The following is a 21,986-nucleotide window of genomic DNA, read 5'->3' on the forward strand; positions in this document are numbered from 1 at the left end:
GTTCAGTCTCGGAAGGTTGTGCCTTTCTAAGAATTTGTCCATTTCTTCCAGGTTGTCCATTTTATTGGCATATAGTTGCTTGTAGTAACCTCTCATGATCCTTTGTATTTCTGCAGTGTCCGTTGTTACTTCTCCTTTTTCATTTCTAATTCTATTGATTTGAGTCTTCTCCCTTTTGTTCTTGATGAGTCTGGCTAATGGTGTATCAATTTTGTTTATCTGCTCAAAGAACCAGCTTTTAGTTTTATTGATCTTTGCTATCATTTCTTTCATTTCTATTTCATTTAGTTCTGATCTGATCTTTATGATTTCTTTCCTTTTGCTAACTTTGGGGTTTTTTTGTTTTTCTTTTTCTAATTGCTTTAGGTGTAAGGTTAGGTTGTTTATTTGATGTTTTTCTTGTTTCTTGAGGGAGGATTGTATTGCTATAAACTTCCCTGTTAGAACTGCTTTTGCTGCATCCCATAGGTTTTCGGTTGTCGTGTTTTCATTGCCATTTGTTTCTAGGTATTTTTTGATTTCCTCTTTGATTTCTTCAGTGATCTCTTGGTTATTTAGTAGCATGTTTAGCCTCTTGTGTTGGTAGTTTTTACAGTTTTTTTCCTGTAATTGATATCTAGTCTCATAGCATTGTGGTCAGAATAAATACTTAATACAATTTCAATTTTCTTAAATTTACGAAGGCTTGATTTGTGACCCAAGATGTGGTCTATCCTGGAGAATGTTCCATGAGCACTTTGAGAAGAAAGTGTATTCTGTTGTTTTTGGATCGAATGTCCTATAAATATCAATTAAGTCCATCTTGTTTAATGTGTCATTCAAAGCTTGTGTTTCCTTATTTATTTTCATTTTGGATGATCTGTCCATTGGTGAAAATGGGGTGTTAAAGTCCCCTACTATTATTGTGTTACTGTCAATTTCCTCTTTTATGGCTGTTAGCATTTGTCTTATTTATTGAGGTACTCCTATGTTGGGTGCATAAATATTTAAAATTGTTATATCTTCTTGGATTAATCCCTCGATCATTATGTAGTGTCCTTCTTTGTCTTGTAATAGTCTTTATTTTAAAGTCTATTTTGTCTGATATGAGAATTGCTACTCCAGCATTCTTTTGATTTCCATTTGCATGGAATATCTTTTTCCATCCCCTCACTTTCAGTCTGTATGTGTCCCTAGGTCTGAAGTGGGTCTCTTGTAGACAGCATATATACAGGTCTTGTTTTTGTATCCATTTAGCCAGTCTATATCTTTTGGTTGGAGCATTTAATCCATTTATATTTAAGGTAATTATCTATGTGTATGTTCCTATTACCATTTTCTTAATTGTTTTGGGTTTGTTTTTGTAGGTCTTTTCCTTCTTTTGTGTTTCCTTCCCAGAGAAGTTCCTTTAGCAGTTGTTGTAAAGCTGGTTTGGTTGTGCTGAATTCTTTTAACTTTTGCTTGTCTGTAAAGGTTTAAATTTCTCCATCAAATCTGAATGAGATCCTTGCTGGGTAGAGTAATCTTGGCTGTAGGTTTTTCCCTTTCATCACTTTAAATATGTCCTGCCACTCCCTTCTGGCTTGCAGAGTTTCTGCTGAAAGATCAGCTGTTAACCTTCTGGGGATTCCCTTATATGTTATTTGTTGCTTTTCCCTTGCTGCTTTGAGTGTTTTTTCTTTGTATTTAATTTTTGATAGTTTGGTTAATATGTGTCTCGGTGTGTTTCTCTTTGGGTTTATCCTGTATCAGACTCTCTGTGCTTCCTGGACTTGATTGACTATTTACTTTCCCATGTTAGGAAAGTTTTCAACTATAATCTCTTCAAATATTTTCTCAGACCCTTTCTTTTTCTCTTCTTCTGGGACCCCTATAATTCGAATGTTGGTGCTTTTAATGTTGTCTCAGAGGTCTCTGAGACTGTCCTCAATTCTTTTCATTCTTTTTTCTTTATTCTGCTCCCTGGCAGTTATTTCCACCATTTTATCTTCCAGCTCACTTATCCATTCTTCTGTCCCAGTTATTCTGCTGTTGATTCCTTCCAGAGTATTTATTTTTAATTTGTTTATTTAATTTATTTATTTTGGCTGCATTGGATCTTCGTTGCTGTGCACGGGCTTTCTCTAGTTGCGGAGAGCTGGGGCTACTCTTCGTTGCAGTGCGGGCTTCTTATTGCGGTGGCTTCTCTTGTTGCGGAGCATGGGCTCTAGAGCGCAGGCTCAGTAGTGTGGCACGCAGCCTCAGTAGTTGTGGCACACAGGCTCAGTAGTTGTCGCACACGGGCTCATTTGCTCCGCAGCATGTGGGATCTTCCCGGACTAGGATCCGAACCTGTGTCCCCTGCATTGGCAGGCAGATTCTTAACCACTGCGCCACCAGGGAAGCCCTTGAGTATTTTTAATTTCAGTAATTGCATTGTTCCTCACTGTTTGTTTGCTCTTTAGTTCTTCTAGATCCTTGTTAAATGTTTCTTGTATTTTCTCCGTTCTGTTTCTGAGATTTGGGATCATTTATACTATCATTACTCTGAGTTGTTCTTCAGTTAGGTTGCCTATTTCGTCTTCATTTATTTGGTCTTGTAGGTTTTTAACTCGCTCCTCATCTGTAACATATTTTTTTGTCATTTCAGTTTTTTGTTTTTGTTGTTGGGTAGTGCTGTATTCTTGTCTTACTGGTTGTTTGGCCTGAGATGTCCAGCACTGGAGTTTGCACTCAGTTGGATAGAGCTGGGTCTTGGTGCTGAGATGAGGACGTCTGGGAGGACTCACTCTGATTCATATTCCCTGGGGTCTGAGGTTCTCTTAGTCCAGCAGTTTGGACTCAGAGCTCCCACCACAGGAGCTTGGATCCAACCACCAGCCTGGGAACCAAGATCCTGCAAGCTTTGCGGCATGGAAAAAAAAAAGAAAGAAAGAAAAAAAGGAGCAGTACAATATCAAAGAATAAAAAACAAAATAACATTAGATACATAAAATATATATTAGGAAAAATAAAACTATAATTGAAACAAGTACAAGGTAAAATAAAAGCACAACAGAAAAAAAGAAAATAAAAACGGGGGAGGACAAGCCAGAAGGAGAGAACAATAACAAAGTATAAAGAAGAATAAAAGAAAATTAGGGGGGCTTCCCTGGTGGCACAGTGGTTGAGAGTCCACCTGCCGATGCAGGGGACACGGGTTCGTGCCCTGGTCTGGGAAGATCCCACATGCCGTGGAGTGGCTAGGCCCGTGAGCCATGGCCGCTGAGCCTGCGCATTCGGAGCCTGTGCTCCGCAACGGGAGAGGGAGGCCACAACAGTGAGAGGCCCGTGTACCGCAATTAGATACATAAAATATATATTAGGAAAAATAAAACTATAATTGAAACAAGTACAACAAGGTAAAATAAAAGCACAACAGAAAAAAAGAAAATAAAAACGGGGGAGGACAAGCCAGAAGGAGAGAACAATAACAAAGTATAAAGAAGAATAAAAGAAAATTAGGGGGGCTTCCCTGGTGGCACAGTGGTTGAGAGTCCACCTGCCGATGCAGGGGACACGGGTTCGTGCCCTGGTCTGGGAAGATCCCACATGCCGTGGAGTGGCTAGGCCCGTGAGCCATGGCCGCTGAGCCTGCGCATTCGGAGCCTGTGCTCCGCAACGGGAGAGGGAGGCCACAACAGTGAGAGGCCCGTGTACCGCAAAAAAAAAATAAAAAAGAAAATTAGGAAAATAAAAGATTTATTAGGAAAAATAAAAATATAAAAGAATCAACAACAATGAATCAACAAGGTAAAACAGAACCCCAAAGTAAAAGACGAAAAAAGGAAAAAAAAAAAAAAGCCTTGGCCATGGGGTCAGAGTTTAGGTGGGTTGGAATTTAGGCAGGAGTGGGGTTTAGGGGTGGGGCGGGACCTAGGCAGGTGGGAGGTGACGTTTGAGCATGGGGCGGGGCCTAGGCTCAGGACCCATGCAGCCAGAAAAGGCCTTGGGGGTGGGGCCTAGGTGGGGCGACGGTCAGGCGTGGGGCGGGGCCTCTGCTTAGGACCTGCGCGGAAGGGGAGAGGCAGCACGTGGAAAGGAGCGCCTCTAGAGTGTGGAGTTCCGGAGTTTGTAGGTAGGGCCCTGGGTGAGGGTGTGTGGGTGGGGTTTAGGCCCAGAGCGTTGGAGGGGGTCCCCGAGTGTAGAGGTGGGGTCCTGGGTGGGGGTGTAGGGGCAGGGCTAGGGCTCTGTGCAGCAGGAGGGAGGCTCCGAGGGCAGAGGATTAGGCCCGGGAGGCCAACAGGCTTCCCGGTGCCTAAATGGACAGGGAAAGCTCTGGCCCCGTTCCTTTCCGTTCCTTCGCGCCCCTCCCCCCGTTGCCTCTGGACCCCTAACCGTGGGTGGGTCCCGCTGGGTGTAGGAACTCTCCCCTCCCCCAGCCACCCCTCAGGGGTGCCGGTCCCGGAGGTCCAGCCTTTATTTTTGCTCCCCCTTCCCTCCCTCCCACTCCCTCAGGACCCGCGTGGCTGGAGGGGGCCTAGGTGAGCAGAAGATCAGGCCCGGATCTCAGCAGGTTCCTGGGGGCCTAAGTGGGCAGGGGAAACCTGGCCATGCTCCCTTTGGATCCTCTGCCCTCCCAGTGTTCCCCAGTTTCCCCCTTTGGGCGTGGGATCCCTTCCCCTCCCCCAGCCGCCCCTCGGGCGCCACTCCCGTCCCGCCTCCACTTCTCCTCCCCCTGCACTCCCTCTACGCCCCACGTCCTACCCGGTCGCTGGGGGTTCCTCCCGTCCCCTTAGGTGTCCATGGCCCCCCTCCGGTGTCTGGTAGGTGCCCTAGTTGTGAGGAAACGCGAATTCCACATCCTCGTAATACGCCATCTTGACTCCGCCCCCCATCATGTATTCTTATAATTTTTGTTTAAGTCAAAACCCTATGATCGGGAGGGAGACGCAAGAGGGAAGAGATATGGGAACATATGTAAGTGTATAACTGATTCACTTTGTTATAAAGCAGAAACTAACACACCATTGTAAAGCAATTATAGTCCAATAAAGATGTTAAAAAAAAAAAAGACTCCCCCCCCCCAAATGAACAAAATACCCCCTATGATCCTGGAAAGAGTTCAGAATGTAATGTGATGTCAGCAATCTTTATATTGCTGACAATAAAAGCAATCTTTATATATACAAGCAATCTATAGTGTAGGTTCCCATCTTCCTTTTTTTTTTTTTAAACAAGGGCATATATGTAAGTATATGTGTTTATAGTCATTTAAAAAATGTTTGGAAAGAGAGAAAATGTTAACAGTCATTATCTCTGAGTAGTAGAATGTTCTTTTGACTCATCTGTATTTTCTAGTGTTTTCTTAAATGAACATGTATTACATCATACTAAACAAAAATTATTAGTAAAAAATGTATTTAGTTTTTCTCTCTGTAAAATGGGGATTAAGACATCGGGTAGAAGCGTGGTGAGCCATTAATAAGTATAGAAGCTGACAGACTAGTGTCAATTGATGTTTGCAAATTCTTTAAAGTTAGCAAGGTCATTGGAAATAGCCACGGCAACCTCTTTCAAGGAAGTCCAATCTTCTAACTGATCTGAATCTGGGACAGGGAAGGAAGCATAATAAAAAAAAGTTTTCTCCTCTACCTTCCCAGATTTGAAATCAGAGAGAAAGAACTCTAACTGCAATGAGAATTCTTAATCTGAGGTCCTTGGATGAGCTCCTGGAATTGTATGCTAATTTGTGCGTATTGCACATTTTTCAGGAGAGAATTTTTGGTTTTAAAAGAAGTTAGGGACTCAGATTAAAACCAGAGAGTTTTTCCACTTTCAGAGGAGCTTGCCTTCATTGCTAAGACCACTTAAGTCATATGGCCTTACAACTGACCAGGTTAAAAATGAGTGAGAAACCCATGGTGATGACACTACATGCATGCAGAGGCACCTGGTAGTATAATCTGTGACTGATGAAGAAATTATCAGAAACACAATACATCCAAGTAGATGATGTCTTCTTATACTAAATTTCCTTGGTGATATTGATCAACATATTTTTGGAATTCCCTTTAGAGCACATGACATATTCTTTTGAGTTGCCTCAATGATGGCAAATCTTGTCTGTTGGGGTTGAATTGGGGTTTTATCAATTTTCAAATGTTACCTAAAACGAATACTGGTAAATAAAGAAGTAATCAAGTTGGGCAAATAATCATCTTTGGCTAAAAATGAGTAAAAGTAAATTACAAGACATTTTCTTAGTTGATTTACTTATTTGACTTTTAAGTACTTCCAAAATGTTTTGAAAGACAATAGTTGGATATACTTAACCTATGTGGGGCTTCTTACTCTATAGGCAAACCTCATGTATTCTTGTTTTCATTTGATGTACTCTTTAATATAAGCTTACTATTTGTATTGAGTCTCCTTGGACTTATGATGCCTGTTTGCCTTTATTGTTTTTACCTAGAGTTAATTTTTTCTTTCTTCTGTGAAATGGCCAGATATATCGATGCAGCCAATGCTTTGGAGCAAGAAACTAAACTGGGGTTACGACGCTTTGAAGTTTGTGACAACGTTGATCTTGAAACTATTTTGATGGAATATGAGAGCTATTATTTTGTAAAATTTCAGAAATACCCCAAAATTGTCAAAAAGGCATCAGACACAGGTATCTTTAAGTTTCGTGTTTCTTCCTCATTTTATTTCCAGATAGATGATGTCCCCCACCCTACACTGAAGGAATAGACCAGAAGGATTGTGTAGCCTCTCTTAGATCCAGTGCAGACAACTTAAACATGACATCTGGACATTGATGTCCCTTTTGTCACGTTGGCATTTGTTTGAGGACTGTATGATTTAGGGCAGTGAAAGCAAAACCCCAGTGTGTCACAGGTACTTTTTAGAAGATCAACATTACTTTCATTTCTTTAGAGATGAAAAGAGCTGTTGGAAGACAATAAATGACAGAAGACGTTTTTCTTGTTGGGAAGACCTATTATCTATCTTGAAAATAACAGGAAAATGAGTATTGGTGAGGCTAATAGCTCATATATAGATAATGAAATGCTTTTGAAAGCCATCAATCCAGATAATGATCAATATAATGCAAAGACCCAGTATAGGTTAACAGTCAAGGAGGCTGGCTGGAGGAAGGTTCTAAGGTTAGGACCCTGTGTTTTGTAGTGACGTTGACTTAGAAGTCTCTAAGTGGGGGAAGTAATTATAAACCAAGGGAGATCATTGTCCTGTTTACAAGGCACTTGTTAAGCCACAGACTTTAACATTTCATGTGGGGACCAGGAAACCAAGAGGAATATCAATTAAAAATAGCCAGCACTGAATCTCAGAGCTGGAGGTGTTCTGAGAGGGTGGTGTTTTATCTGAGCTCCCTTCCAATGCAGGGTTCAAAGCTCCACATCCTTGGCTGGTTGTTGGATCTGGGTTTTGGCAGAAAATGCACTGACTCCTAACCACTGGGCCACCAGGACTGTTATTGACATGATCTGATATCTAGAATGCTAGTTCTAGCTTGGAACCACACTCTCCTGGGATATTGGACACAGTGTCTTTTTTTTTTTTTAAGGTAAACAGGCGGAATAGACTGGTAAGTGTGCCCTGCCAGGCTCATGCAATCATCCTGGTGTCCCAGGGACCACAGCAAAATGGTGTCAGGTTCATGAAAACTTAATAAAATGGTAACTATAAAGCTAGCCCACATTGGAGGTGCCACTGAGTCTGTGGTCTCCAACATGTTTAATATCTGAGGTCTTTGGGACCCTTGTGTGGAAATGCTTGGGAAGCATGGGCTTCTTTCTTTTCACCGGTAGGTAATTCCACTCCTCTCTGGATGAGAATAGCTTAGAGTTTCTGGATGTAGCACACATTTTAAGAACAATGTAAAAGGACAAACATACCTGAAAAATCGCTTTTTCTTAAAAATTAAATCTTTCCTTTTCCTCCCAATATTTGTTTTGCCACAGCAGAAAATAATTTACCACAAAGAAGTGGAGGGAAGACCAGAAGGTAAAGTAAATGGTAATTCATCTTGACCAACTCAACTCTAGGAGTTTGTGGGATCTGTTTCCAGAAGATTCTCTAGTGCAGCTCCATGTCTGCCTACCAGCAATACCAGACTGTGGTCCTGTGGCCTTGGTGGACCCAGCCACGGGTTCCCCTCACGTTGCAGATGTTCAGGACATGGACCAAGGTCTGTTGGTTCTCTGGTTTTACCACAAAGAATTGCATCCACTGATGCTCTGTCTTTCTAGGCTGGGTGGTATGAAAAGTATGGACCTCAGAGATTAAAAGACCCATGTTCAGCTCCCAGCTCTGCTACTTACAAGCTTGGAGCGGGAGTCTGACACATAGTGAGTTCCTGCCACATTGTAAGCACCCAAGAAATATTATTTTCCCTTTTCAAATCGTACCTGTCATTTCTTTGTGCTCTCCAGATCACATGTCCTGACTGTCTGAAGGGAATCAGGTCTATCTTTTCCACTCCTTTTCTCATGCTCACCTTATATTTCTTTCTCCAGCTTCTCAAATCCAAGTCTCATCTGGCACTTGGGGTATCTGATTAGAGCCCCCTCTGTCTCTTGACCATCCTGGGTTGACACAGGCCCCCAGTCTTGCCTCAGTGTCCATCCCATTCCTCTCTTCACTCCAGACCACACCCCTGTCGTCGGAGCCTGTTCAGAAATGCCCTGGACGGCACAGCTTTGGGGCATCAAGGCCTGTGGATTTTTGCTATTACAATAAAGCCCAGACGTCAGGGGAAGGTAGAAGTGGGCTTCCGGTAGGGGCCACACAGCCACTCAGGCAGTGAACAAAATTTTTTAAAATCTTAGAATGCAATTGAAAGGAGAAAACTTAGATTGTGATCATAAGCAACTCATTAGGCCATCAAGAAGTGTTGTGAATTCCACGAATCCCACTGGGCTGTCTGCTCTGTGACTCCAGTCCCTTGACTGCAGCCTAAGAAGGAAGGGACTGAGACACCTCACCTTTTACGAGCGAAGGTGTTTGACGTCGCTTATGGAAGAGCTGTGGAGCCCGAGCCTGCTTCGTGGTGGTACTCACGGTGATGCTCAGCCTGAGGCTGCCTTTGCTTTGTGCGATTCTTTAGGAGCAGGTTTACTGTTCTGACCAAAGTGTTCTTCTTTTATTTATAGTTTCCATAAAGCTGGTCAGACTCTGGTAATAAATGATAACTACTTGGGAACAGAAACAGTGAGGAGCATTTTAAGAGGCAGCTTTGGAGCGCATTTGGATTCTGATTGCTTTTCAGCCACACATTCATGTCTGGAACTTCCTCAGCATTCCTTACCTGGCAGAATGTTCTGTGAGTGAGTGTCCCTGGAGCCCTTTGCCTCCCTTTAAGGCTGGAGCATGGTGGCATCGGACAGCTGGGGGCTTCTTCAGCCCCTCTCTGGGTAGCTGTTTCTACATGGCAACCATCGAGGTTGGATGGCAAATGGTTGGCGTCAGGAAGGATAACTAGAAAAGTGATGCGTGGTGTTTGTGTATAATTTTCTACTTAACCTAGTTATTGAAATGAGAGGTTGTGTCATGAGACTGGTTATTAACAAATGAAAGTGCTTTTTCCTAATTCCTGCATCGCACACCAGAGAGCAAGCTCTGACTTTACAGATTTGCAGATGACCCAAAGGAGGAAAGGTTACCTTGTGTGACGAATGACAGAATTAGGATGCCAAAAGATCGTGACAAATTAGGAGATGGGTCCAAAGTAGCAAGATGAACCGTAATGAAATAATGTTTAAGGTCTAATCAAAGATTCACAACAAATAGCTCCCTTATTACAAAATCTGAGACCTAGAAATCTGAGTGACAGTAGATGCAGTGTGAGTGAACAGTATGATGTGATTGCCAATGTGGTCTCGGGCCTCATCAATAGAAACACAGCGTCCAAAAAGTAGGAAGTGACTCTGTTCCAGTCAGATGACAGTGGACAAAGGGAAGATGACCAGGATGAGGGCGACTCTGGGAGCCAGGTAACCTTAGGAGTGCAACTGGAGGTGCTTAGCTTGAAGAGCAGAAGACTTGGGGTGGGGGTGGGCGCCTAGAACAACTCGGTGGCAGTCTTCACTTTCTAAAGAGGGATTGGGCCTTCTTTGCGGAATTCCATAGGGCACACCAAGGACTGGTGACTAAAGTTAAAGCAGGGTGAATTTGGTTTCATATTCGGAAGAATTTTATAATCCTTAGAGCTGATTGGAAATGAATTGCATTGCTTGTCCATTGGCGCACTTGTCTTTGGTCATGTCAAAGCAAATCTGTGAATCAGTTACCTCCAGCGGGAAATCAAAGTGGGAAAATGACTCCCAGTTCCTCGCCAGCCTCACAAGGATGTTTAGGCACGTCTTATATATATATCACATATATATGTGTGTGTGTGTGTGTGTGTATATATATATATATATCTCCTTCATTTAAATCAATTCTATTCATAAGGTTTGTACTTGTACAATGCTTGGCACTCATTTCATAGATATTTGATTTTTGTGCCAGCAAAATGCCTAAGGGACAGACATTCTTGTTCCTAGGTTACAGATGAAAGACAAATGCCCTGAGAAACTGCCAGTTGTCCACGTCTTATGACACTCACCCCAGTGGGCCCAACACTGGGATCACCACAAGTGGACATTGGTGGTGGTATTGGCGTGGGTGGTCTTGCTGGCCAAATAACTATGCGTTTATATTAGACACCAGCAACTTTTTCTTTCCTACAAAAAAAATGGGGTTGAAATAGCAGCTCTGTGAGACCACTTAGAACATGGGGAGAAATACTTCTAGCGAGCGTCCTATAAATGCTCCTCACGTGAGGGACGAGAGCCAAACAACTTCCCATGGGGGAGCTCATGTTCTGTCCCCCGAGCACACCCTGCCTCTCTCTGGATATCATCGCCTCCCTGAAAATATTCCATGTCTACTTATGCGGACATAGCGACAGGTTTATTTTACCTTTGAATTGATGTATGACAAAAACACAGTCAAATGCACGCATACTCTTTCAACCACCACAAGTCCCACCCCCAGGCGGGCCCCCTTCCAGGCAAGGCTCCCCGTCTCCACCAGAGTTAGCTACCACTGGGACTTCCAGCCCCATCAGTTCATTTTGCCTCAAATGAACAATATATGGTGAAAATTTGTTAAATATGAATGATCTGTGACAGCAGAGATGAGGGAACTTTGCCTCCCTTCCACAAGCCACTTTTGATGCTGGCTGTGCGCAGCTTGAAAGGCAGTAGGCAGGGTGCACCCAGCACGATGGATTGAAACGATGGACAGATGCCCAAGACTTCCTAACGTTTCTTAATTTGAGCAGGAGGGCTCCTTCCTCCCCTGCACCCTTCCCCTGGTCTGAGTGCTATTCTTTAAGGAAGGTGGGAAGAAACATCGGAGGAGTGCTTGTAGAGCAGTGTGTTCTTAGGGATAGAAAGCTATCTGTAGAAGCCAGGTGATGTGAAGGGGAAATGAAGAGAGGGTGTCGGGGACCTCCAGGAGGAAATGGAACCTCTAGCCCAGTCTTGGAGGAACCCGGATAGACTGAAGAGGGACAGGGCCAGGCTGGGCAGAGTGGGAGGACAGTGCAGACAGACTTGCATCTGCAGATCTTTCCAGAACTCTCTTGAAATGCACTATGCAAGGTGTTTAGCTACCTCAAATTCAGTTAAAAGGACTTCCACCATGGTCTTTGTTCCCTCCTCTAGAGTGATGAGCGACAGTTGTCAAAATCTTCCCAAGATCAGCGAGCAGAGGCCACGGTCCAAAACCACGGTGGGGAAGCCAGGGGGCACCAAGCCCCTCCACAGGGAGCATCCTAAACAGGTCGGGCCGGCTTTACTCGACGTTGGTAAAATTGCAGGTGGCTGAGAAACAGCCCCAAGAAAAAAGTCACATTTATTTGTTTATTGAGCACAATTTGATTTTGTTAAATTGTAGATTTTCTTCCAGCACACTGGGTTAAAAGGACGGGCAGATTCCCAGGCTTCCTAACGTTTCTTCATCTGGAAGGAGGACTCTCCTTCCTCCCCACAAGCTTTCCGCTGGTCTGAGTGCTGGGTGACAGGCCTTGAGGGGTGAGTCCTAGGCCCAGTCAGAGCAGGAGGGCCTGGTCCTCACGAAGCACAATCCTCCCGCTTGAGGAAACTGTAGGTGCCAGCTCTACCTGTCCTGAAGCGCGTCCCTGGGATCCCAAGTGTAGGCCAGTGTAGTCTCGGGTGTGGCTGGGCCTCACGGTCTCCTGCTGGGTTTCTCCAAGGCGCACACGGTGGGTCACCACCCCAGACCTCCACAAGAGGTGGGTAGCAAGAGGAGAGAGCCCAGCAGGCGGGTGAAATCCATGCCAAGAACCTTCTGGTTTAGGACAAAACATACCAGGTTTCAAAGGAAAGAGAACTAATGGAAATGGTGAAGAGGAATGGAAGAATGCATGTCAAAGCGGTCTGGCGGGATAGAAAGGCATCATCACAAAACTCAGTTGGTCGAAAGGACTCTCTCACCTGCAAGGAGGTTGTGTGGTCCTGGCCGTCGCAAACTGGCTCAGGTGGAGGGGAGGTGAAAGGGGGCAGGATGAATCCCACAGGAGGCTGGCTAACTGTCGACTATGTTGCATCTCCAAACTCAGCCGCCCCTGCCCACAAATACCTCTGGCCCGAGGAGCAAAGACAGGCCAGTGAGTGGGCGTGGGTGAAGGCCCAGCCATTTCCTCCACTGCTTGTGCCTCTCAGAGCCCGTGGCTTCCTGGGACAGCTCCTCCTGCCTGGCACAGGCAGAGCTTATTCATCTTGTTGGGTCTGCACAGAAGTGGTTGAATCGCACATGGCAGCCCCCGTTTGCAGAATGGTGTGGGGCGACGGGACGGGCAGCTGCAGCCAGCATCTCGAAGTTGCTTTCCGCAGCTGACTTCTCACCGTCTTCCTCTTTCTCCAGGAGCTTGTCAATCACACTCATAAGGAGAGTGCTGACTTTGGCTTAAGCACATCTGGAATCAACAAAAGCAGTGGAGAAGAAAACGTCCGCCCCCCAAAAGTAAGTGGGACTCATGAACTGAACACTAAATGGGGGAATTCCCTTTTCTTTTTGAAAGTGAACAATTTTAAGTGTTACATTTGTCAAAGAGGAAAGGTAATACGTGATGCTCAAAGGTTGGCTGTGGGGTGAATTGGGAAGGGACTGGCTGAGGATGAGACCCTGAGGTGCTGGTCTGGATCTCCCTCCTGGGTGGATGGACTTGAACGAACGGCCCCTTCTCCAAGGGGCTCAGTTTCCCATTTGTAAATTGCTGGGTTTGGAAGAGATGGCTTCTAAGGTTCCTTTCAGCTTAAAAATTCTGTGATGACAGTAACCAAGTGCTCTGTATTACCTAAGGAGTTGTGGCCTCGCACTCATTCTTTTCTGCCCTGTCAGTAGGAGTTGTCTTGCAGTGTTCCTTTCTCCTTGGAGATATGGCTCCCGGCTTGAACGTAATTTCATGTGAACCGTGAAACCTCAGTTGATATAAGGTTGATCTTGTCCTCAATAGGTATTTACCCCTTTCCTAATGAACCTCATGTCCTGATTCGTAAATAATAGTCTCTCAAACAGAAAAGACCCATATTGGGTAGTTGTAGGCCAAAGGTAGATAAAAATGGGTCAATTGGAAATAAAAAGCAGCATCGACACTAACGTGTTTCTCTGATGATAACTTTTCACGGTTGAATATCATTGAGTCATCTTTCTTTCTTCGATCGTACGGGACTGCTGACTTACCTCTGGCCAGCTCTTCTCCGGCAAACTAAACTCTGGGTGTGTGTGTTGGGAGGGGAACTGAGAGCATCTCCCTGAAATCAAGGGGAGCCGCTTCATGGGCCAGAACTGGCTCCTTTTAGGGCCTCGATTATATGGGTGATTCCTGGAGGTGACACATTCGAATCACTGCTGCCCATGGAGAAATACTTCCCTGCTCACCGTCACTACCTATGTCACGTTTTTGGTCACTTGTGTGCCCAGCAGTGCTGCTCTCATGAACATCTCATGTTAATACGAATGGATGTTTCTGATCAGGTCAAGGAAGGGGCTATTTAACCCAGCACTTAACCTTTGAAAGAACCTGGCTATAAATTCTCTTTGCAGCAGAAATGTCCTCAGGGTAAACTGTGGACGGTTTTCTCCCTAGCGTTTCATAAGCCGAACGAGGGCATATCAGGTCAGGGGCCTATCTCCAAAATGGGTCTTTCATCGCCATCTCAGAGCCCCTAGCTTCATGATTCCCAAGCCCCCGTGCAAATTTTGTAGATGTGCTGTTTCCAAAGGCACTAGCTTTGGAGTCAGCCTGCCTAGGTTCAAACCCCAGGTCAGACCTTCCTGGCTGTGAATCTTGGGCAAGTTGTTTAATCTCTCCAAGCCTCATTTCTCTCATCTGTGAAATGGAAATAATCATAGTGCCCACTTCCAAGGTCATGATGAATGGAGTGCCTTAGTCTTACACCCAGCACATAATAAACACTCAGTAAATGTTGGCTATTGTTATTGTCTTTTATTTTTTACAGGCATCCTTGCTTTTTCATTCTGCCTCTAGGGGAGACAGAAGGAGTATGTGTAGGGGAGACAGATATCTGGGTTTGAATCCTGGTCTTAAGTCACTTGTTAGCTGTGTGGCCCTGGGCAGATCATTTAACTTCTCTGGCCTTACCTCCACACCTGTGAAACTAGGATGCCACTCCCGACTAGCAGAAGTGTTAGAAGGATTGGAAATAATCCTCACAAGTACCTTGCACACCTGTTTTGTGCCAGGCAGTCTCCTGAGTGGTAAATGTACAGTGTAGTCCATAAATAGGAGCTATCAATATTCTTGTGCCAATGAGGTCTTCCTGCGCGTGGAATGTTTAAAAAGGACGAGACAATACAGGGGAAGTAGACATGTAGGAAGCAGATGGTGTGTCAGGAAATGACAAATGCCTGGGAATTTTATCCAAACCAACTCCATTCTGAAGAATTTCTTTATAACTTGTTTCTTTTTCCTAGAGTGCCCCAACTTGATGAAATCATCTTGTTCATTATTAGTGCAGTTTCTTTTTGAGGCTTTAAGTTTGCGCTACATACCAAGGCACATGATGCCTTGACAAACCCAGAAGATTGAGCCAGTCTTAATTTAATGAAAATGAGCCATTAAGGTTAGTCTCCCCTCATGTTTTAACAGCCGTTTCAATAACTGTTACTCCCTTTCAGGGCCAAATCATTGACTTCCGAGGGCTGCTCACAGATGCCATAAAAGGAGCAACCAGCGAACTTGGCTTGAACAGCTTCGACTGTAACCCAGACCCTTCAGTAAGTGGCTAAGATGGGACGTTCATCTTGCAAACTGCCAAAATCCAGATGAACGTTGGGAATATAATTTTGAGTCCAGAGAAACCTTGAGATCAAGTCAAAGTTCATAGCAACCTGCCACCATTTGTGTCCTGGAGATCCGTGCCCTGTTTTTCTTCCCAAGTGATGAAGTAATATTGTAACGTTAGGCTTTCTATTCCCATCGTCAGGAACGATTGTTGAAACCTCTGAGTGCATTTATTGGCATGAACAGTGAGATGCGAGAATTGGCAGCCGTGGTGAGCCGGGTAAGATCTGATATTCAATTCACAAATTTACAGAGGTGGATTGGGGCTCCTGGAGCATTGTGGGCTGCTGCTTTTATTAATAACAATAAATATAATCATTTATTTATAAAGTGCCCCCACTTGCCGAGGCACTCATATTGTTTAGAGGCACAATAATGCATGATGAATAAATTATAGAATCGTAAAATTACGATATAAAAAGCCCACCATCTCACTATAGACGCCGAGGAAACCCAAAGAGAAAAAGACTTAGAGTGGAAGGGACAGGTGAAAGGGTTTAGAGCCAAGCCAAGACTTAAGGAAAGAAAGCCTCTCAGAGAAGGAAAGAGCACGTCTGCATCTTGTTTAAACAGTCGAACCCTAGAAATAGAGATGTTGGAAATCTGATTTCCTAATTGGAAATTTTCATGAAGAAACAGATTAGTAGGAAAGAGCTTACCATCCAAACTACTGATTTTTCAAGATTGGCTCCCAGGACCTAAAGACGGTGAAGTCTAATGGTTAACGACACAGGCTGTGGAATAGGTTGACCTGGATTTGATTCCTAGATCCTCCTCTTTCTAGCTGTGTGACTTTGGGCAAGTTCCTTGGGAATAGAATAGATTCCTGAGTTTATAGGAGGTTTTTCTAATTTCCAGTGATCTCGTATTTAATGAAAGACTGAAACCTAGACAGGCTCAGAGAGATGTTTAAAATGATGCAAGAACTTTACAGCTGCTCTGAGGTCATTTAGGTCCCCCAGGTCTCCTTTCAGCCCAGCATTTATCCCCTGCACGCCTCTGATGTGTCAGGCATGTGCTGGTGGCTGGAAACACAAAGGTGAACGACTCAACGCAGTCCTTGCCCATAAGGGTTTCTCGTCCCACGGGCAAGGTGCACTTTGAGAGCATAACGGATGGGTATTGTTGCGCCAAGGAGTGGGGAAAGTGTTAGGGAAGAAGATACACAGGAAATAGCCACATGAAAAAAGAGTAGAAGAGGGTGGGGGGGTGCGTTCTGGGCAAAGGTACAGACCTGTGAAATTGTAGCGCTTGTGCAGTGCTTCTCAGGAGCCAACTGGGACGCAAGGAATGGTGGGAGATGGGCTGGAGAGAGAGGCCAGGGTTGCTGCGTGTAAGGGTGCTGTGAACAGGACCCAGGGCTGGAGTCAGTCTGTAGGAGACTGGGAACCTTCGAAAGCCGTCCATCAGGAGAATGGGGCAATCAAATGTACTTTTAGACAGCTTGTTCTGATGACAGTGTGGAAGGCTATCAAAGACACGGAGATAGGAAGACCAGCTCTGAAGTTATTGCCAGTGAGAGGATGGGGGAGTGAGCCAGGCTGTGGTAATTAGGATGCGTAAGAGAGCAGAGAAAAATATTTTTATACCCCCAAATCAATAGTCTTGTTAGTGTTTTTGCAAAAGGATACCAGGACTAGTGATGATAAAGTTGTAGAGTAGAAGTGGCCTGAAAGGATTCCATTTGGAACCCTTCCCACAGTACAGTGGGAGGCAGTCAGGCAGACCCTGCTTGAATGCTGACGGGGATGGGAGCACATCAGCTCCTGAGGCAGTCCTGCTGAGTCCTGAGAACTTTTGGTTGATATAAGGAGGGACTTCCTACTGGGAACTTAAACAGTACCACGTGGAATTCAGTGCCAACTCTAGAAGGCAAGAAATACTGCTATTATCTATGGATGCCTTGAACTCCAAGGTAGTTGAATCCCCACTGTGTGCCAAGCTTTTCCTAAGAAAGTATGGTAATAAGAAGGAGTGGGTGGTCCTTTAAAGACAGGGTGGTTCTCCCAAGATTTTGGAAGACTGAGACCTTTGTCAGCTCACCCAGGAACGGATCATACATATTATACACCATGAAAATCACCTGCATAAATAGTTTCTCTCTTAAAATTTGTCACTTCTGGTGGAGGGAACTGGGAGGATGGGGGACAGAAGTGGAGGTATAACATCTCACCAGCATTTTAAAAACATGTTTGTATATTTTTGAACCATGTGCATGTATTACTTATTTAAAAATTAAATAAATATAAAAGTAGTTTCCAGATTGTTCTGTAGTCACTCAGAATGACTTTGGAAAAGAGGTGGGTTTTTTTTTTGTTTTGTTTTGTTTTGTTTTTGGCTGTAGAACTCTAGACACTCAGTTTGCCCAAAACAGCTCCTACTGAGAAAGGCCCCCTGAATGACTGTTCTGAGCATGTAGCGAAATTGAAGTTTGGAAACTGTAAATTAGTATCAGTAAAAGCTACCTTAATTGATTACCCTCAGTGGTTGCTACAGGGCTCTGCTGTGCGAGGGGAAGACTTTCGCTTGGTTGTTGGCTTCCTTGGATTTTGTAGAAGCAATTGCTCCTGATGGAAGTAGGGAGCGATCACTAGGGAAAAAGAGAAATTGGTTTCAGAGGAGCGTTATCTCTTTTAGGCAGCAAATTAAGAAAGTGTTTTCGAGATCAAGGAGCAAGAGAGAGGCCAGGCAACGGCTAGGAACTATGTTTCGGAGTAAAAGCTAACGTAATTTGTAGGCATATTCTGTAGCTTCTTTGATTACGGTTGTAAATCAGCATGGTTTGCTATTGACCGAAGACAGGTATAGTCCCTCATTAGAAGATTTTTTTTTTTTTTTACCCTAGAAGTACCATATTATATCAGCAATGGCTTCTTCAGGGAAAATCACTGAATATTTTCATGACATCCCTTTGGTGAACTAGCCTCAAATTACAATGTGTATACACACATGTATCTAATATGAAAAGTGTTTATCACAGGCACTTTATGTCCTATTGTTAAGTCAGTATTCTGCTGCTCCAGTGTTTTATTACAGCTGTGGAGGAGAACATTAGTTTTAACAAAATGATCAAATGTGCATTGCAGGACATTTATCTCCATAATCCAAACATAAAGTGGAATGACATTATTGGACTCGATGCCGCCAAGCAGTTAGTCAAAGAAGCTGTTGTGTATCCTATAAGGGTAAGGATGGGAAGGAAGCCTCTTGGGAGATATTTCTGTTCATTATCCATTGGACAAGCTATATGTCATATACCCGTCAGGAAGAGAACGACAGGGTGATTTTCTGTCCACAAGTTAACTTTTTGCCTGTGTCACACTGTTTTGTCAACACTGGAGCACCAAGGCTCAGTCCATTCTAGGCAATTTGAAATCATGTTACATATTGGTTGAAGGCAGGTGTCTGCTCTAAGAGGTAATTTAAGATCTAAGACTCTATAGTATATATGATTTGTCAGTTACTATAGGTTCAAATCAGCCTGCCTCCCTAAAAATATACTTCTTATAGTAGAAATACCTGCCATAAGAGAGAGCATCTGACTTTGCATAGATCTTCCCCCTGCCCCAGCACCCCCATCACTGGGGGCTTTGCTTTCAGCTGGTTGTAAAGACTAGACAGCCCCTTCCAGGGCACTGGCCAGGAGAGCCACAGGGTTGTGCTCAGCTTATTCCTGACGCATTTTTGTGCAGAGTGGCTCACTAAATAGGAAGAAAAATAGAAAAACAAGACTCTTCGTGTTTGGTTTACAACAGTGGTGATGAGAAGGTCAGTGTACCACATGGCTTTTGCTGTATAGCAGAGCACCCTAACACTTAGTGCCTTAGAATGACAATCATTTATTTGTTTGCAGTTCTGTGGGTGGGCTCTTTGGGCTGGGCTTAGCTGGGCCGGCTTGGCTCTTTTCCACGTGATGTTGGTTGGGCTCACTCACATGTCTGGGGCATCAGCCAGGGTGGCCGGGAAAGATGGAAAAGCTGTGAAAGCTGGGATCACCAGGGCAGCTGAGGCCTCTCTCTGCCTCTCGTCCTCTGGCAGGAGAGCCCAAGTCTTGCTCACATGGTGCAGAGAGTTCCCAGACAGAAGCAAGAAAGGGCAGGGCCCAATCCGTGAGCCTTTCCCGTGTCTCTTCTTATATTCCGTATATTTGCTCGTCTCTATTTTCAAGTCTCTTCTTCTATTTGCTAATGTCCCACTGGCCAAATTCACAAGGCCAAATCCAGATTCAAGTGATGATAGACAAATATCCTCTGCCTCTTGGTGGAAGAAGCTGCAAATAATTTGTGGCCATTTTTTGTAATCTCCTGCAGTTAGGATTACAGATTTACTTTATTGAATAACCTATTTATTCTTACCACTGGGCCCTTGCAGCCCCTGATTTTTGGATGCTTCTTTTCGAATGGGACAAAATCAGTAAATTTGGACTGTCTTCCCTTTCTTCCTTCCTGTGTTCAGACATGGGGGTAAGAAATATACTGGTGTTCAGAAGTAGTAGAAATGTATTTATTCCCTATTTCCTCTGAGTGGCTCTATTGTACAAGACTTCTTGTACGAAAGAATAGAACTTCCCAATCAAACTCTCTGGTTGTGTTATCTCCATGGTATTAGAAGTTTCACATGATGTCAACATTTTGACATTAGCATCAGCAAGAAACTAATAGCTAGTTATAATTTTACTATTATTTTTCCTTCTCCTTGGTTCTCTACCAACTCCAGATGGCTTGAGTTTGAACTAATGGGAGAGACTCACTGAAAGTCCACGCATGTCCTTTTTGGAGTCAGTGTCTCATAATGTCTTCTGCACTGAATGTTCGCAACTTCCAAATCAGGCTTCACCATAGCTTTGAGCTTTATTCACATACACTTTTGTATGTTGGTTCTAGTGTGTATCTTAAAGAGCATACCTGCTTCACAACATTCAAAACATTGCCAGATGCTCTGCATGTATTTCGAACTCTGGGGGAAATGATGTTATGCATGTGAGAAATGACTATTGAAACAGAGAGGAAAGTACCTACATATGCATTTCTTCTCCTTAAAATAACTGCTCTTTTAAAAAGTGACAGAAATTAAGCCATGCATCCTATCAAGTGTGAAAGTAAGATTGGGATAAGTAAGATATATATATATATAGAGAGAGAGAGAGAGAGAGAGAGAGAGAGAGGGAAGGAGAAAGCCAGCCTTAAAAAAAGGAGGGCCTGGGCTTCCCTGGTGGCGCAGTGGTTGCGCGTCCGCCTGCTGATGCAGGGGAGCCGGGTTCGCGCCCCGGTCCGGGAGGATCCCGCAAAAGTGACAGAAATTAAGCCATGCATCCTATCAAGTGTGAAAGTAAGATTGGGATAAGTAAGATATATATATATATATATATATATATAGAGAGAGAGAGAGAGAGAGAGAGAGAGAGGAAAGGAGAAAGCCAGCCTTAAAAAAAGGAGGGCCTGACGCAGAGTTGCGTGTGTTTCATCCTAGCACCCCTAGCTTGCCTGAGCTCAGGGCATGCAGGCTGACGTCCAGGTACTAAACCTCATCCTTGTTCCTTGTTCCCATAGTACCCACAGCTGTTTACAGGAATCCTTTCGCCCTGGAAAGGACTGCTGCTCTACGGACCTCCAGGTAAAGGGCTTTCTGTTTTGGCCTTGGTGTGAAGCGTATGTGCAGAGGACGAGTTGCCCCATCTGTCCTTACTTCAGGGCTGGGGCAGTGCTTGCTGAGTAACCACCTCCTGTTTTGCTTGTGTGACTGCCTTCTGTCTGCAGGCAGAGGAATGGAGTTCGAGCGCCGCTCATATTTTACGCACATGTGATTCTAGGTACAGGAAAGACTCTGCTGGCCAAAGCTGTGGCTACGGAATGCAAAACAACCTTCTTTAATATTTCTGCATCTACCATCGTAAGCAAATGGAGAGGGGATTCAGAAAAACTTGTTCGGGTAGGGATTCTTGATTTTGGTTTTTTAGAATAAGTTCCAGCAAAATACCGTGGTACAAAATGAGGTTATATCTTATTTGTTTTAAGTGATTTGTATGTTCAAATTTATCCTGGATCTTAATTACCGAAAACCTGGGAGGTAGATTGACTACTATATGTGGCTATCAGTCACGCCCCTATCGGCAAACATGATCTCCCTTCCTTTGGGAATTTGACCAACAGCCCTTTTTCGATTCATGCGACTTGGGAATAGAAGCTGGAAAAAATTGTCTCTGAAGTGGCCTATTTTTTCTTCATTCAGGAAGCATTTATTATTAAGCATGTGCAGTATACTTAGTTAACATTTATTGAGAGGCTACTACGGTATGCTAGTCCCTATACTAGATACTGTAAGGAAGAATCAAGAAACTTAAAACTTAATTATTCTTTCAGGTGCTCTGAGCAACTTTCCTTTGCAGAGCCCATAGCCTGTAGGGATTTTTTTTCTTCCCTTAAGAGATTGTTTCCATCTTTACAATATCTCATTCATAGTATATGGTATATTTTATATTATAAAATTTTACTATATCTTCCAGTCACCTTATGAGAACACTTGTGTTTTGATTTATGCCTCGATGTAAGGTGGGTGCTGCTCAGAAATCCTATTAAGCTATTGCACTCTGTAGGGTGACCGATAAGTAATCAATACAAAGTGGATATAAATAGGATACATTTTCTGA

The 21,986-nt window shown here is 43.9% G+C and overlaps 1 protein-coding gene across 21 annotated transcripts in view; it reads left to right on the top strand.

Annotated features, from left to right (window-relative positions):
* KATNAL2 (katanin catalytic subunit A1 like 2) overlaps positions 1 to 21,986 on the top strand; it is a 152,879-nt gene that overhangs the window by 57,789 nt on the left and 73,104 nt on the right. For 15 of the 21 annotated variants that reach the window (XR_008615921.1, XR_008615922.1, XR_003677146.2 and 12 more), the window contains 9 exons: positions 6,447 to 6,613; positions 7,926 to 7,968; positions 11,676 to 11,793; positions 12,898 to 12,996; positions 15,175 to 15,273; positions 15,483 to 15,560; positions 18,427 to 18,525; positions 20,890 to 20,953; positions 21,150 to 21,268. Coding sequence is in view for 14 of the 21 variants with exons in the window: in XM_028480060.2 (XP_028335861.1) it covers positions 6,447 to 6,613; positions 7,926 to 7,968; positions 11,676 to 11,793; positions 12,898 to 12,996; positions 15,175 to 15,273; positions 15,483 to 15,560; positions 18,427 to 18,525; positions 20,890 to 20,953; positions 21,150 to 21,268 (886 nt within the window). In the remaining 7 variants the exon portion in view is untranslated. Of the gene's footprint in view, positions 1 to 6,446; positions 6,614 to 7,925; positions 7,981 to 9,116; positions 9,287 to 11,675; positions 11,794 to 12,897; positions 12,997 to 15,174; positions 15,274 to 15,482; positions 15,561 to 18,426; positions 18,526 to 20,889; positions 20,954 to 21,149; positions 21,269 to 21,986 lie in introns of those variants that run through there. The other 6 variants (XM_028480062.2, XM_028480055.2, XM_028480054.2 and 3 more) reach the window with 5 other exon arrangements.

This window comes from Physeter macrocephalus, chromosome 19 (assembly GCF_002837175.3).
Source record: "Physeter macrocephalus isolate SW-GA chromosome 19, ASM283717v5, whole genome shotgun sequence".
Classification (NCBI taxonomy): Eukaryota; Metazoa; Chordata; class Mammalia; order Artiodactyla; family Physeteridae; genus Physeter; species Physeter macrocephalus.